This window comes from Gymnoscopelus braueri (assembly GCF_963280865.1).
Source record: "Gymnoscopelus braueri genome assembly, contig: SCAFFOLD_256, whole genome shotgun sequence".
Classification (NCBI taxonomy): Eukaryota; Metazoa; Chordata; class Actinopteri; order Myctophiformes; family Myctophidae; genus Gymnoscopelus; species Gymnoscopelus braueri.
The window spans coordinates 31788-46886 of NW_027660912.1; the positions used below are offsets into that span (position 1 = coordinate 31788).

Genomic DNA, 15099 nt, shown 5'->3' on the forward strand with positions numbered 1-15099 from the left:
GTTGAGCTGCGCAAGACGCTAATGTTGATATTATTGCATTATTGTGATTTGAACACACAAACACTGCTAACTACTACCCTATCTCTCTACTGTGTGGGGACTATATCGCTGCTTGGGCTGATTGTCTGGCTAAGGGACTAACTTTGCCGTTGGTTGTTGGCTTTGCAATTAGCCTAGCTTTAGCTTAGCGGCTACCTTGGGCTGCTGGGCGATGGCTTCTCATCTTCTCACCCTTCCCCCCCGGGTTCCCGTCTCGCTCTCATCCTCTCTCCTGTACTGTATGTCACATGTATAGTTACAACCCCGACGACTTTATTGTGTCGGATGTATGTAACAAGTGCAGTGTGTTTACAGCGCTGGAGGCGAGTTTCTGTCAGCTGGAGGAAACCATAGCTAGCGGTGCTCACTTTAGCCTAGCCTCTGCTCCCGTGCAACAGGGAACAGGGGGATCACAATCCCCACACGCACCCTATGACCTAAGACGGCTGGGTGACTGCTCCTGGTCGTAAGCGTAGTAATAAACAAAAGCACACGGGACACCAACCACTTCACGTTTCAAACAGATTTTCCCCACTCGCTGCTACACCCGTTGAGTTTAGCAGTGAGACGTCAGCTCCACTCTGTGACACGCCCCCTCCGCGTGTCACTGAGAATACAACTCTGGTTATTGGTAGTTCTATACTGAGAAACGTGAAGTTAGTGACACCAGGGACCATAGTCAAATGCATCCCTGGGGCCAGAGCAGGCGACATCGAATCAGATTTTAAAATGCTAGCTAAAAGTAAACATAAACGTTATGATACAATTGTAATTCACTGCAGTGGCAATGACACACGACTTAAGAGATCAGAGATCACGAAGATAAATGAGAGTCAGTGTGCACATACGCAAAGACAATGTCGGACTCCGTAGTTTTCTCTACGGATATTTTCGCCAAATATGATTGGTGATGAGATGTACAGCCGTATGTCTTCATTCAACCGCTGGTTATCAAGATGGTGTCCAGATAATAACGTGGGCTTTATAAATCATTGGCAAACTTTTGAGGGGAAAACTGGTCTGATGGGGAGAGACTGCATACAACCAACCTGGGATGGTGCGGCGATCATCTCTAGAAATATGGATGACTTTATCAAAAAATTATGACCACCCAGAGTTGGGACCAGGAAGCAGAGTTGCAGTCCTACATGCTTCTCTGTGCTTCCACCAGAGCAGCCACCTACCCTACAAATCAGAACAATTGAAACTACTCGACCCCCTAGGCATATGAAACTAAGGGTTCGAGGAGTTGTGCATAAAAACTTGGCACAGATCAAAACCAATGCAGTAGTGCCACAAAACAAAATTATTGAATGTGGACTTCTTAACATTAGATCTTTACCCTATAAAGGTGTATTGGTAAATGAAATCATATCAGACAATCATCTTGATATACTTAGTCTTACCTAAACATGGCTGGGTGAGCAAGAATAAGTCTGTCTAAATACAGCCACCCCACCAAGTCACACAAATGCTCATATTCCTCAAGACACCGGCCAGATTGGAGGTGGAGTTGCTGCCATCTTCAACTCAAGCTTAACAGTCAGCCCCAGACCCAGGCTGACTTACAAAACGTTTGAAAGTCTGGTTCTCAATCTTTCACACCCAAGCTCGAAATCATTACAGCCTTTATTATGTGTTACAGTCTACCGCCCTTCTGGGGCGTACACTGAATCGGAATTCTCAGAGCTTCTATCACGTCTAATAGACTCTGATTGAATCATTTTGGCTGCCGACATGAACATCCACGTGGATGTAGTAACCGATAGCCTCGGTAAAGTGTTTATTAGGTTAATTGAGTCAATCGGTTTCTCTCAGTGTGTAGATAAACCTACCCACAAGTTCAACCATACCCTCGACCTTGTTTTGGTCTATGGTATTGAAATTGAACATCTCATAGTTTTCCCATATAATGAGAACCTTTCCGACCACTATTTAATAACTTTTGATTTTACATTAATTGATTACTCACCATTGGACAAAAATGTCTTTGGTAGAAATCTATCCGATAGTGCTGTGGGCAAATTTAAGGAAGCAATACCATCAGCCATCAACTCAGTATATTCCAACACAATTGAAGATCTCTATACCTTTAGAAAGAGGGTAATAAAGCAACAGAGGCTAGCCCCATGGTATAACTTTGGAACTAAAAATCTCAAGCGAACGTCACGTAAGCTTGAAAGGATATGGCGTTCAACCAAACAGAAATAATCCTGTATAGCCTGGCAGAACAGCCTTAAAATATATAGGAAGGCTCTCTGCAATGCCAGAGCCACCTATTATTCATCCTTAACTCTTTGACTGCGGACGACGCGATAACGCGTCAAGTGCTACTTTGTCCAGTTGGCCGTCGACGCGCTCGACGCGCTGGACGCGCGTTCATTGTTTAATCTCTGATTGCGCTATGCTGCTTAATATTCAATGTTATTCTCGAGTTCCACTTACTTCACGGACATCTGCATCCGGTTTCATGACCTGGATTCCGTTTCCGGTTTTTGATTCTTTTCCCCAGTCATTTTCGTCCAAAATAGGTAAATAAACGGTCTTTCACACGGTATGACGGACAAACGGACAGTTTCTCTTCTATAATCTATGGTCTGGGTGACGATCAGTCATCGCCGTCGTATATCACAACGTAATTTTCGCCGATCAAAACAATGGGGGGGACGTCACATCCGTTTTCATGTTTTTCCTTGTCTAATCTATGAAGAAGGGTGAGAGAGACCCAACGACATGATCAAAGCTGTCATGTGCTGCGCTCTAGTGGCGGATTTGTGCTGGGTCTTTACATTATGTGTCCTTAAATTATTTTCATGAGAAAAATTCAAAATAAAAAAACACGAAAATTGCTGGCACTGGGGGAGTACTTTATGAAAATACTCTGGCAGTCAAAGAGTTAATAGAGGAAAACAAAAACAACCATAGGTTCCTTTTTGACACTCTAGCCAAGTTGACAGAAAGTCATGACTCTACTGATCCACGTACTCCTATATCCCTTAGCATGATTTCATGATTTTTTTCAATGGTAAAATCAATACTATCAGAGATAGTATTGATAACCTACTACTCTCAGCCCCTACTGGACCACCCTCGGATGTAGTATCCTCAGAAGTGGCTGTACGACATAGTGTATATTTGGACAGTTCCTCTCCGGTCAAGCTCTCCGAATTTACTTTAATGATCACATCTTCCAAACCAACGACCTGTCTCTTGGATCCAGTCCCAACTAGATTACTTAAAGAGGTCCTGACCCCGGTTGGTGCATCCCTACTCGATATGATCAATATGTCTCTGGTGACGGGCTACGTACCAAAGTCCTTTACAGTTTTTCACAATTGTTAACACACAAAAAGCGAACATTTTGCACAATTTGCACACCCTTCACTTCATGTACTAATCGCTCGACCCAATTTGGCACTACTTCACACTCCCTTATCTGCATTAGACTCTGACTTTCCTTCTTTGCACTCTGATGTCAATTACATTATCACCTTGTTGTCCAAACACTACACACAATGTTCAGTTGTTGCACACACTTCTCACGTAAAATCTCAAAGCATCAATCTACAACACACCTTGTTGTCCAAACACTACACACTGTTCAGTTGTTGCACACACTTCTCACGTAAAATCTCAAAGCATCAACCTACAACACACAAATATTCAAATCTCTAAACATTCAGGTCTGGTTAGCAATTTGCACCACCGGGCTGCTCCAGTGCATGAGTGGTTCCAGGACCACCCACTTTCCCCCATTTTTCCGTTCTGTACCTTCCACCTTATTCTCCTTTCCTGAATCCCCATTGAGGAGTTATTTTCAGCTTGGAGGTGGAAGGTGAACGGAACACAGAGAGCCGGGTCCCACTGCTCCAGGCCATGGAGGAGGCTTGTGGCGACGTCACTGTTAGGGTGTGAATCTTCTGCTATCTCACAATTCGATTCCAATTCTTGGTGTCACGATTCCGATTTTCTTCAGATTTTTTCAAAACAAACGATTCTCGATTAATTTTTCTTTTTCGATTCTGAATCGTCCGACATGAGAATCACGATTTGTTTTCGAAACGATTTTTTCCTGCAGCCCTAGTCATTGTTGAGGCCTGTTGAGGCCTGTCAGGGCTTCATGCGCCACTCGAGGCGTTTCTTCCAACGCTGCTTGGACAGGGAGAACATTGCCTGTGATGTGGATGAGGCCCTCTGGCCAGACATGAACCGGAGGCATGATGCCTAAATCATGTAGAGAAATACAACTTTTTTGGCTGCATATTTGTGTTTTGTTTTGTGTTTGACAATGAAAAAAGTTGGCCTACACTGAGTCATTAAAAAAAAAAGGAGAAATGGCTCATTCTCCAGAGTCATTGTCATTCATATAGTGTGTTCCATTTATATGATTGTGTTTTCAATTTTGCCCTGCAGCGTGCTGTAAATGCTTGGTAGTATGCAGCACATGCTTAGTTGTGTGTACTGTAATGAATGGTATGTGTGTGTGATTTGAAAATATGGCTGTGTGTACCAAATGAAAACACAAGTTCCATTTTGTGAACAGTTAAGATATTTGATGGCAAAGAGTCATCTTGCAAAGGGAGTCTAGGTTTAGCATTTTGTGTGTGAGGTTTTCAGTTTTGTGTGTGCAGTTTTGAGAGAGCCGTTATTGTTTTGAGAACAATTGTTGTTAACAATCGTGAAAAACTGTATGGTAGCTGTCATCAAACCTCCTCAAGAAGCCTACTCTCGACTCAGGCATTTTGGCTAACTATAGACCTATATGGAACCTTCCATTTCTCTCTAAAATCCTTGAGAAAGCAGTCGCCAAGCAGTTATGTGACTTTGTACATATAGTCAGGGGATATTAGCAGAATATTTTCCAATCTTGGAATAAATTCCTTACCAAAAAAAATCTTCGCCAATGTGTTTGTAAAGGTGTCTAGTAACACATCTCACAAAGACTGAAATGCAGTCCCCCTAGGAGAATTTTTGACAGCTCCTTAAAGTTGGGGTACCCACCATAACCTTGGTTAAAAAAAAATCAAAACAAAAAAATCAAAATTTAATTCTGTTTTAAGTAGCATGTGAGGTGTCAAACTAGGGTGTTTTTATGATTCTGAATCCATTGCAAGCATTTGTTTTGCACCAAAACCACTCCTTGGGCTAAAAACGGCCATAGCCATCCTTTTCCAGGTATACTTTTTGTGTAAAAAGCCCATTGAGATAGGGACGTTTTTAGCCCAAGGAGTGGTTTTGGTGCAAAACAAATGCTTGCAATGGATTCAGAATCATAATAACACCCTAGTTTGACACCTCACATGCTACTTAAAACAGAATTAAATTTAGATTTTTTGGGGGATTTTTTTTTAACCAAGGTTATGGTGGGTACCCCAACTTTAAGGAGCTGTCAAAAATTCTCCTAGGGGGACTGCATTTCAGTCTTTGTGAGATGTGTTACTAGACACCTTTACAAACACATTGGTGAAGATTTTTTTTGGTAAGGAATTTATTCCAAGATGTTTTTAATATCCCCTGACTAATAACAACAAGCTATTTGAAGCTTTTCAGTCAGGATTCAGAGCACACCATAGCACTGAGACGGCATTGGTGAAAGTTACAAATGACCTCTTGATTGCATCAGATAACAATCTTCTCTCTGTACTGGTTTTGTTGGACCTCAGTGCTGCATTTGATACTATTGATCACCATATTTTGTTGCAGAGACTAGAGCATTTGGTTGGCATTAAGGGTGCTGCATTGAACTGGTTTGAGTCTTATCTGTCTGACAGATTTCAGTTTGTAAGCGTTAACGATACGCCTTCATTACGTAAAAAGGTTAAATACGGAGTACCACAAGGCTCTGTACTTGGACCAATACTATTTACTCTATATATGCTTCCTTTAGGTGAGATTATTAGGAAACACTCTATACATTTCCACTGCAGATGATACACAATTATATCTATCGATGAAGCCAGATGAAACAGATCAACTGGCTAAACTTCAAGCATGTCTTATAGACATCAAGAGTTGGATGACCCGTAATTACCTACTCCTCAACTCGGACAAAACTGAAGTTATTGTACTTGGCCCTAAGCACCTCAGAGATAAACTAGCCGATAAGAATTTTAACCTAGATGGTATTACCTTGACCTCCAGGGCCACTATAAAGAATCTGGGAGTCACGTTTGACCAAGATATGTCCTTTCAGTCCCACATAAAACAAATTTCAAGAACTGCCTTTTTTTCACCTGCGTAATATTGCAAGTTAGGCACATTCTGTCCAAAAATAATGCAGAAAAACGTGTTCACGCATTTGTTACTTCTAGGCTGGACTATTGCAACGCTTTATTATCAGGCTGCCCAAGTAAGTCCCTAAATACAGAGTAAGTCCCCGGTTAAATACAGAATAGAGTTTAAAGTTCTCCTTCTCACATACAAGGCTCTCAATGGACAGGCACCAGTGTATCTCAAAGAACTCATCGAGCCTTATAAACCAGCCAGAACACCATTGCGTCCACAGTATGAAAAAATGCTTACGGCTCCATAAACCCCAAAACATCTAGAACAGGAGGCAGAGCATTTAAGTTTCAGGCACCTCAGCTGTGGAACCTTCTCCCAGTCTCAGTCCGTGAAGCAGACACACTCTGTATATTTAAGAATAGATTAAACCTTTCTCTATGATAAAGCCTATAGCCGAAGTTTATAGACTCAGTCACCCTATAGTCATCCTCTCTCCCCTCTCCCTCCCCACCTCCCCCCCTCTCTCCTCTCGTCCTCTCTCTTTTGTCCTCCCTTTTGGTTGTGTGGGTTTGTGTCCCACTGGTACAATCGTAATTAACACTGTACGGATTCACGCTCTAGTAAGGCCTGCCACTAATTCGACACCCCAGAGTTTCTTTTATCTCCCACGTCGCAGTTCCATGGACTGTCATACGGACCCCCAGCTGCGGCTCAAGACTGTGACTGTGGACCGGGCCTCTCCAAGGAGTACGACCGTGGATTTCTAGTACATTACACTATACCACTACACTATACTGTATAATATCTTAACATTCTTATATTATACCATTATATCGTCGGTGTCCAGCAGGGACAAGCTAACTCCATTTTCAGTTTTTTTTTTTTTTTTTTTTCATAAATCAACACTATTGAACGCTATTGATGGATAGGTAAATGCAACTGTGGTAGTCATTGTTAGTGCAGTAGGCTACAGATTTGATAGGCTACAGATTCTATTTTTCATGAATGTATTTTTTATTTATATGCCATTTATGCCATGATTGCTTTTGTTAAATACATGATTGAGTATTGAGGCAGAATTGTTTGTTGCACTCAGATCCATGGTTGTTTACAATGCATGTTAAAATAAAAGTTGTTTAAGTACAGCATGCAGCTTGATCTATACTTAGTATATGAGTATATGAGGATGGCGCTCACCATAAATAGCTGATCTCCAAGCTCACTATGCGTTGTGATGTGTTGTGAGCTTTGAGATCCATTGCCAGCTGTTCTTATCAATGATGGACAAAACCTCCTAACTCCACTTGAGCTGGATTTGGGTAAAGTGGTGATAATATAATGACACATGCAAGTATCTGATAATATATAAAGTCACAATACCAAGTTTACGTATAATCTACGTATAATGACAGTATGATAAGGTTGGCAAGGAATATCACTTCAAACACTAGCCATGCTTTGTATGGAGAATATAGGTTGCTGCCTTCAGGAAGGAGATACAGTGTTCCTACATACAATAAGGTCAAACTGAAGAGGTCCTTTGTCCATCAGACGACATTGAGGCTTAATCAGGAGTTGTAGGCTTGGGGTAGGCTGAGAGGTGGACATTGCTCTTGTCTTTGTATGTCTTTATGTATGTATTTTGTTTTGTTTTGTTTTCTTGTGTCATGTCAAATGTGTGTACTGTTTATTGTTTATTGTTGCATACATGGCTGCTGGGTCGCAAGACAAATTTCAGTGTGAACTGACAATAAAGTATTATCGTATCGTATCGTATCGTATTGATGAGGCAGTATTGCTTTGTTTTAAAAATATAAGGTTTTCTTCATTTTCGGAAAAAAATATATTTTGTTTTTCATTTCCTGAACAATTACCATTTTGGATTTAGCTGGTTCCTGCCGGACAGCAGAGATATACTGTATACACATTATTGTTGTACTATATTATATCATCATATACTATCTTACACTATTATATTTGCTACTGTTACTACGTGTATCTCTTTCTGTCTCTCCTCTGTCTCTCCGTCTTTCTCTCTTCTTTCCCCCCGACACGGTCGAGGCAGAAGGCCCCCACCCTAGAGCCTAGGGTCTGCTAGCTCTGACGGAACCTCTCCCTCCGCTGTATAGCTCCGAGATGAGGTTCCTCGTTTCCCGGTGCCGTTTGAGCAGGACATTGTCACACATTATCCACATGTTTCTTACCCCTTTCTGCACATCGTATCCAAAAAGTAAAGGTTTTCTGAAACGCTCACAGATATTTTAAGTTCTAGCTGGCAATAAAATCTATCCAACGAGTTGAACACATGTTGTCCTCAGCCGGTTACATGTTTTTAAGACATTGCGCAAGAGTTGCGCCCGTAGAGATAACATTACTGATTCCCCTACTGGTCAAATGTTGAATTGTATCTTCTAATGCGAAATATTATGGAACCGGCTGAAGAGAGAGGGCGAATTAAATACTTTTTTCAACTCGTTGGATAGATTTTATTGCCAGCTAGAACTTAAAACATCTGTGAGCGTTTCAGAAAACCTTTACTTTTTGGATACGATGTGCAGAAAGGGGTAAGAAACATGTGCGACAATGTCCTGCTCAAATTTATCATATCGGAAATATAGGACCTCATCTCGGAGCTACATAGCGGAGGGAGAGGTTCTAAATTGGGCTAAGGGTCTGCCTGACGTTTCTTCCAGTTAAGGGGGAGTTTTTCGTTGTCACTGTCGCAAAATTGCTTGCTCAGGGTGGGACTGTCGGGTCTCTTCTCTACATGTAAAGTGTCTTGAGACAACTTGTTCTGATTTGACACTTTAATACAATTTAATTGAATTGAAATTACTATCAGAATTTAAAGCAATTTAACACTTATTTTAACAGAAGCAAATCACTTACCATACCTTTAAAAAAAAAAGATACCTACGGTATGTACCATAAGTATATTGTAATGCCAATACTTTTGTACTTTTACGTCAGTACTATTTTGAATACAGGCATTGTTCTTGTAAAAGAGTATTTCTACATTGTGGTATTGATACTTTTACTTTGATTGATTGACTGATTGATTGAATAATGTATTAGTAGTTTGCAAGAAAAAAGCACGGTGGCACAGATTTATACAAAACTAGAAAAAGTGCTAGTTATTATGGTCTCCTGGTGGCGCTATAATAGGCCAATGTGAAAAGGGTGCCATTTCTTCTTAGGCCTTTCACGGTAAGCAGGCACTGCATTCATGATTTGAGGCATTTTGTTCCAAAAATGTGGTTAGCTAAATTAGACCTGCTGGTGGCGCTATAACAGGCCAATGTGAAAAGGGTGGCATTTCTTCCACGGCCAAGTGGGAATCTACGTGGAAAATTTCACGGAAATCGCATGCTGCGTTCATGATTTGAGGCATTTTGTTCAAAAGGGACCAATCCTGCAAACTGTGGAAGCCAATCTTAGCCAATCAGGATGGAATATGGAAAATTGGACATATCTGTGTTGATCACACGACTATAGAGATACTTTGTAGAGATTTGCGTGTTTTTTGGACAAAATATGGAGGAGTAATATAAAAAAATTTTTTTTGCAAAAGTTGGCCTCATGGTGGCGCTATGACAGGCTGATCTGAAAAATGGGGGGGGGGCAGAGGTTCTGCTTTGGCATCCAGGGAGTGCGTGTGCGCAGTTTCACAGTGACCGTGCCAACGGTGGCGGAGATTAGCTGCTCACAGACAGAAGGACGGACGGACGGACGGACGGACGGACGGACGGACGGACGGACGGACGGGCAAAACATACTCTCTCGCCATGCCTTTCGGCCTGGTGGAGACAATAATGCTAAAAGGATTCAAACCCAGATAAGCTCTCAGGGCTTGTTTCCATTAAGGTCCTGTGTATTCAATTCATCTAGACAGTTAAAGACAAACGATAATATACAGTAATATGCTTTTAACCTAAGAAAAGATCTGAGTACTTTTTCCACCAGAGTTTACCAATAAAATAATAAAATATTTTCCATTCCAGTCATTGGTATGACTGGAATGGAATGGAATGATGGTATGGCATGGCATGGCATGGCATGGCATGGCATGGCATGGTATGGTACCGTATGGTATGGTATGATGTAACAGTAATATATTAGAAGTAGTAAATGGAGGCTATAGTAGCCTAGAGTGCTAGATTTCTATCTCAGAGGCTCTGTCACACACACACACACACACACACACACACACACACACACACACACACACACACACCCCCCTTACCTCTCAGTTTGGAGGCTTTGTCTTGTCTTGCCTTCTCTTCTCCTGCCAAAGCTGAGAGGACTGTGAGACAGTGATAGAAACATGTTCATCTTCACACATGTTTTAATGATAGTGTTAAGACAAAACGCAGGAATGGAGCTTTGACTTAGTGCTTGAAAATGCCAATGTTGCTAAAACATTAGCTAGTTATCTTCTGTTTCCAGTATAAATACAGTATGAGTTCTAGTCTTACTAGTTATCTTCTGTTTCCAGTATAAATACAGTATGAGTTCTAGTCTTACTAGTTATCTTCTGTTTCCAGTATAAATACAGTATGAGTTCTAGTCTTACTAGTTATCTTCTGTTTACAGTATAAATACAGTATGAGTTCTAGTCTTACTAGTTATCTTCTGTTTACAGTATAAATACAGTATGAGTTCTAGTCTTACTAGTTATCTTCTGGTTCCAGTATAAATACAGTATGAGTTCTAGTCTTACTAGTTATCTTCTGTTTACAGTATAAATACAGTATGAGTTCTAGTCTTACTAGTTATCCTCTGTTTCCAGTATAAATACAGTATGAGTTCTAGTCTTACTAGTTATCCTCTGTTTACAGTATAAATACAGTATGAGTTCTAGTCTTACTAGTTATCTTCTGTTTACAGTATAAATACAGTATGAGTTCTAGTCTTACTAGTTATCTTCTGTTTACAGTATAAATACAGTATGAGTTCTAGTCTTACTAGTTATCCTCTGTTTCCAGTATAAATACAGTATGAGTTCTAGTCTTACTAGTTATCCTCTGTTTACAGTATAAATACAGTATGAGTTCTAGTCTTACTAGTTATCTTCTGTTTACAGTATAAATACAGTATGAGTTCTAGTCTTACTAGTTATCTTCTGTTTACAGTATAAATACAGTATGAGTTCTAGTCTTACTAGTTATCCTCTGTTTACAGTATAAATACAGTATGAGTTCTAGTCTTACTAGTTATCTTCTGTTTACAGTATAAATACAGTATGAGTTCTAGTCTTACTAGTTATCTTCTGTTTACAGTATAAATACAGTATGAGTTCTAGTCTTACTAGTTATCTTCTGTTTCCAGTATAATATATAGTTAATGTTTTTTTTTGTTGACAATATGTCGATCTGTGAGCCCACATTCTAGACTGTAACGGACACATTAGATCTGACTTAAGATATGTTGAACCTTTATTTTATTTTTGTTATCACACAAACACACACACACACACACACACACACACACACACACACACACACACACACACACACACACACACACACACACACACACACACACACACACACACACACCTCTCAGTTCGGATTCTCTGTCTTGTCTTCCCTTCTCTTCTCCTGCCAAAGCTGAGCGGACTGTGAGACAGAGATAGGTCAGTGTGTGGAGACACTAGAATCATCTTCACAAATGTTAAAATGATACATAGATGAATGGATTGATCTTAATAGAGATTGTTAAAAACTAATGAGTTCTAGATGTATTAATTATCTTCTATTTCCAGTATAAATACAGTATGAGTTCTAGTCTTACTAGTTATCTTCTGTTTACAGTATAAATACAGTATGAGTTCTAGTCTTACTAGTTATCTTCTGTTTACAGTATAAATACAGTATGAGTTCTAGTCTTACTAGTTATCTTCTGGTTCCAGTATATATACAGCAGTACTGCTGCCACCAAGATGCTGATGATCACTGGAATAACAATCAAAGTCCTTCCTCTGCCTCCTGTTGTAGGAATGTCCCTCTCTGAAAGATATAATAATACTATCAATAACAATGCTGCTGCTGCTACTACTACTACTACTAATAATAATAATAATAATACTCAGTCTAAATAAATGAATTCTCCCACTTCCATCAATGGAAAAATAAAACATAGAGCTGGTGTTATGAATTCATCTTCATGCCTTGACATGTCACATTCAGTCAAAATAATGTCATAAAGTCAGTCACTTCATTGAGATGTTACAGGAGACAATAAGATCTACCAACACATTCCATCAAAGTGTCTTCTTCAATGGTCTACACACACACACACACACACACACACACACACACACACACACACACACACACACACACACACACACACACACACACACACACACACACACACACACACACACACACACACACACTAAAATACATACCTTTGTAAAGCAGGTTGAGTTCTGGACGACTCTGCTCCACACTGAACATGTTCCTCACTTCACAACAGAAGGTTTTAACGTTGTTCCCTTCCTCATCGTTGTAGATCCTTGTCTCCATAGAGTTGGGTCCAGTCCATTCCCCTGCATCGTACTTCCAGCGGTAGCTGACCACACCTGACTCTGTGACGTCTCCTGTACAGTGCAGGATGCAGCTGCTACAGTTAGAATCACAAGGTATCTTGATGGCCAGCGTTGGCTTTGGGACTTTCTCTGTGGAGGACACAGAATGAAGACATCTCAGAGTTACTGAAAGGAGACAATATTATCATGGATTAAGTCAGGTCTTGATCAACCCCGGCTGGGTCAGCTGGGCGAGGGTGTATGTTGGAAGACCCGAACCACCCGTTGACCCCAGACTACAACACTGATGATACGTCCCAGGTGCATCCATGTGATGTTTTTATGTTATAATCCTTCATTCTCTAATAAACGTATCAATACAATATAATAATAATAATAAGAAAACATCCTTCTATAAACCACTAATTCAATTCAAAGGGACAGGACAGAAAGGTATTGGTAATGTGTATATTATGATAGACTCATAATGACAGAATTCATACTTACTCATCTCTTTAACATTGTAAGTCTTGCTCTGAGCTCGACCGTTTATCTCCACAGAATAATGTCCAGTGTCTTCCATGCTCATATTGTTGATGACCAACCGTCCAGTTTCTTTCTCCAGTTCTGAGCGGTTTCTGAGTGTCCCGTAGTAATCCACATCAGGACCAAAACCCTGATCCCATTCAGCTGCTTTATTGGGACCATGTTTCCACAGGATGCCAGTGATGGCTTCAGGAACAGAGATGTTATCTGGAAGCAGGTGAAGGACTCCTTGTGGTGGAATGTATATCACATCCTGTTGGGCTGTGGGGAGAAACTTATTACAGTCAAGTTGAACAGTAAAAGCAGCCGGTACAATCTTTGTCACGTAGGCTTGTAGCCTACATGAATGACATATTATGATACCAATCACGTCGCCATGAATGGAATACGTTTGTATATTAATCTATTTAACCCATACCCAGCAGTGCACAAGCAGTCATGTAGGATATTCCCCGTGAGACTCGGACGGGCGGCAGTGATTCCGCCACGTTAATAAGAGATTGGAGCGTCGGGTTTATATCGTTAACCCAGCCAGGTTGTAGCTAGTCTTCAAAACTCTCTATGACATAACTCCATAACATAGGACAAGCTACTGTAAGTTTGTACACCTCACTGTCCATGAAAAGATCGTCGGGAGTCCCGAAAATGCGCTCGCAGAAGCGCTGTATATTTTGAAAATAGCAGATCTACAAGCTCACAACGCGTCGCGATGCGACCCGTTTTGGAGCTTAGATCTGCTATTTTAACATAGCCAATGCAACTGAATGACTGTTAAAGCAGTTTGTTTAAATTACTTTATAAAATGTTATATTTTCACAGGGATTATTTATTAGTGTAGATATACATTAAGGAGTGGATTATGTGTCCAGATGCCTGTCAGACAGTCAGACAATGTTGCTCCGCAGGTCTCGGATGGAATAAACGGGCGCAGCCAACGTCAACGATCTAGAAGCTCACAACACCTCACACTGCGAGGCATTGTGAACTTGTAGATCTGCTATTTTCCTCTTTCTCACGTAATATTTGACAATTTGGCCATTTTGGTATTAAAAAGGTCTTAAAAGTCCTTAAAGTGTAACTTTATAAATGTGCAGATACTCTGTATACACGTATACTGTATGTTGGTTTATTATCTGATGAGTGAGAAAACTATGTTACACATTATGCAAATCATCTGGGGACCCCCAACAATAATGTGGGGACCCCCCAGTTTGGGAACCCTTAGGCTCCAACGACATTACACTCTGTCTGAATTTGACTGACTACAGTTATTCTGGGTGTGTGGGGCAGAGGTTCTGCTCTGGCATCCAGGGAGTGTGTGTGCACAGTTTCGTTGCGAGCAAGCCAACGGTGCCGGAGATTAGCTGTACACAGACAGATAGAATGACACAGACACACACGGACACACGGACGGACGGACGGACGGACTGACGGACTGACAGGGGGTAAAACATACTCTCTCGCCATGCCTTTCGGCCTGGCGGAGACAATAAACAACTACACTTTAGAAACAAGACCAAATAAACAACTACAATTTAAAAACAAGACCAAATAAACAACTACAATTTAAAAACAAGACCAAATAAACAACAACATTTTAGAAACAAGACCAAATAAACAACTACACGTTAGAAACCAGACCAAATAAACAACTACACTTTAGAAACAAGACCAAATAAACAACTACACTTTAGAAACAAGACCAAATAAACAACTACACTTTAGAAACAAGACCAAACTAGAAAAAGTGCTCCTCG

The 15099-nt window shown here is 40.6% G+C and overlaps 1 protein-coding gene across 1 annotated transcript in view; it reads right to left on the minus strand.

Annotated features, from left to right (window-relative positions):
- LOC308081064 (NLR family CARD domain-containing protein 3-like) overlaps positions 1 to 15099 on the minus strand; it is a gene marked incomplete at its 3' end in the record, with an annotated part of 53021 nt that overhangs the window by 28974 nt on the left and 8948 nt on the right. Inside the window, exons 2-6 of the mRNA XM_080457466.1 lie at positions 13304 to 13603; positions 12677 to 12946; positions 12156 to 12272; positions 11823 to 11882; positions 10508 to 10567 (exon numbers count right to left, since the gene is read on the minus strand). Of these exons, the coding sequence (XP_080313592.1) occupies positions 10508 to 10567; positions 11823 to 11882; positions 12156 to 12272; positions 12677 to 12946; positions 13304 to 13603 (807 nt within the window). The remainder of the gene's footprint in view (positions 1 to 10507; positions 10568 to 11822; positions 11883 to 12155; positions 12273 to 12676; positions 12947 to 13303; positions 13604 to 15099) is intronic.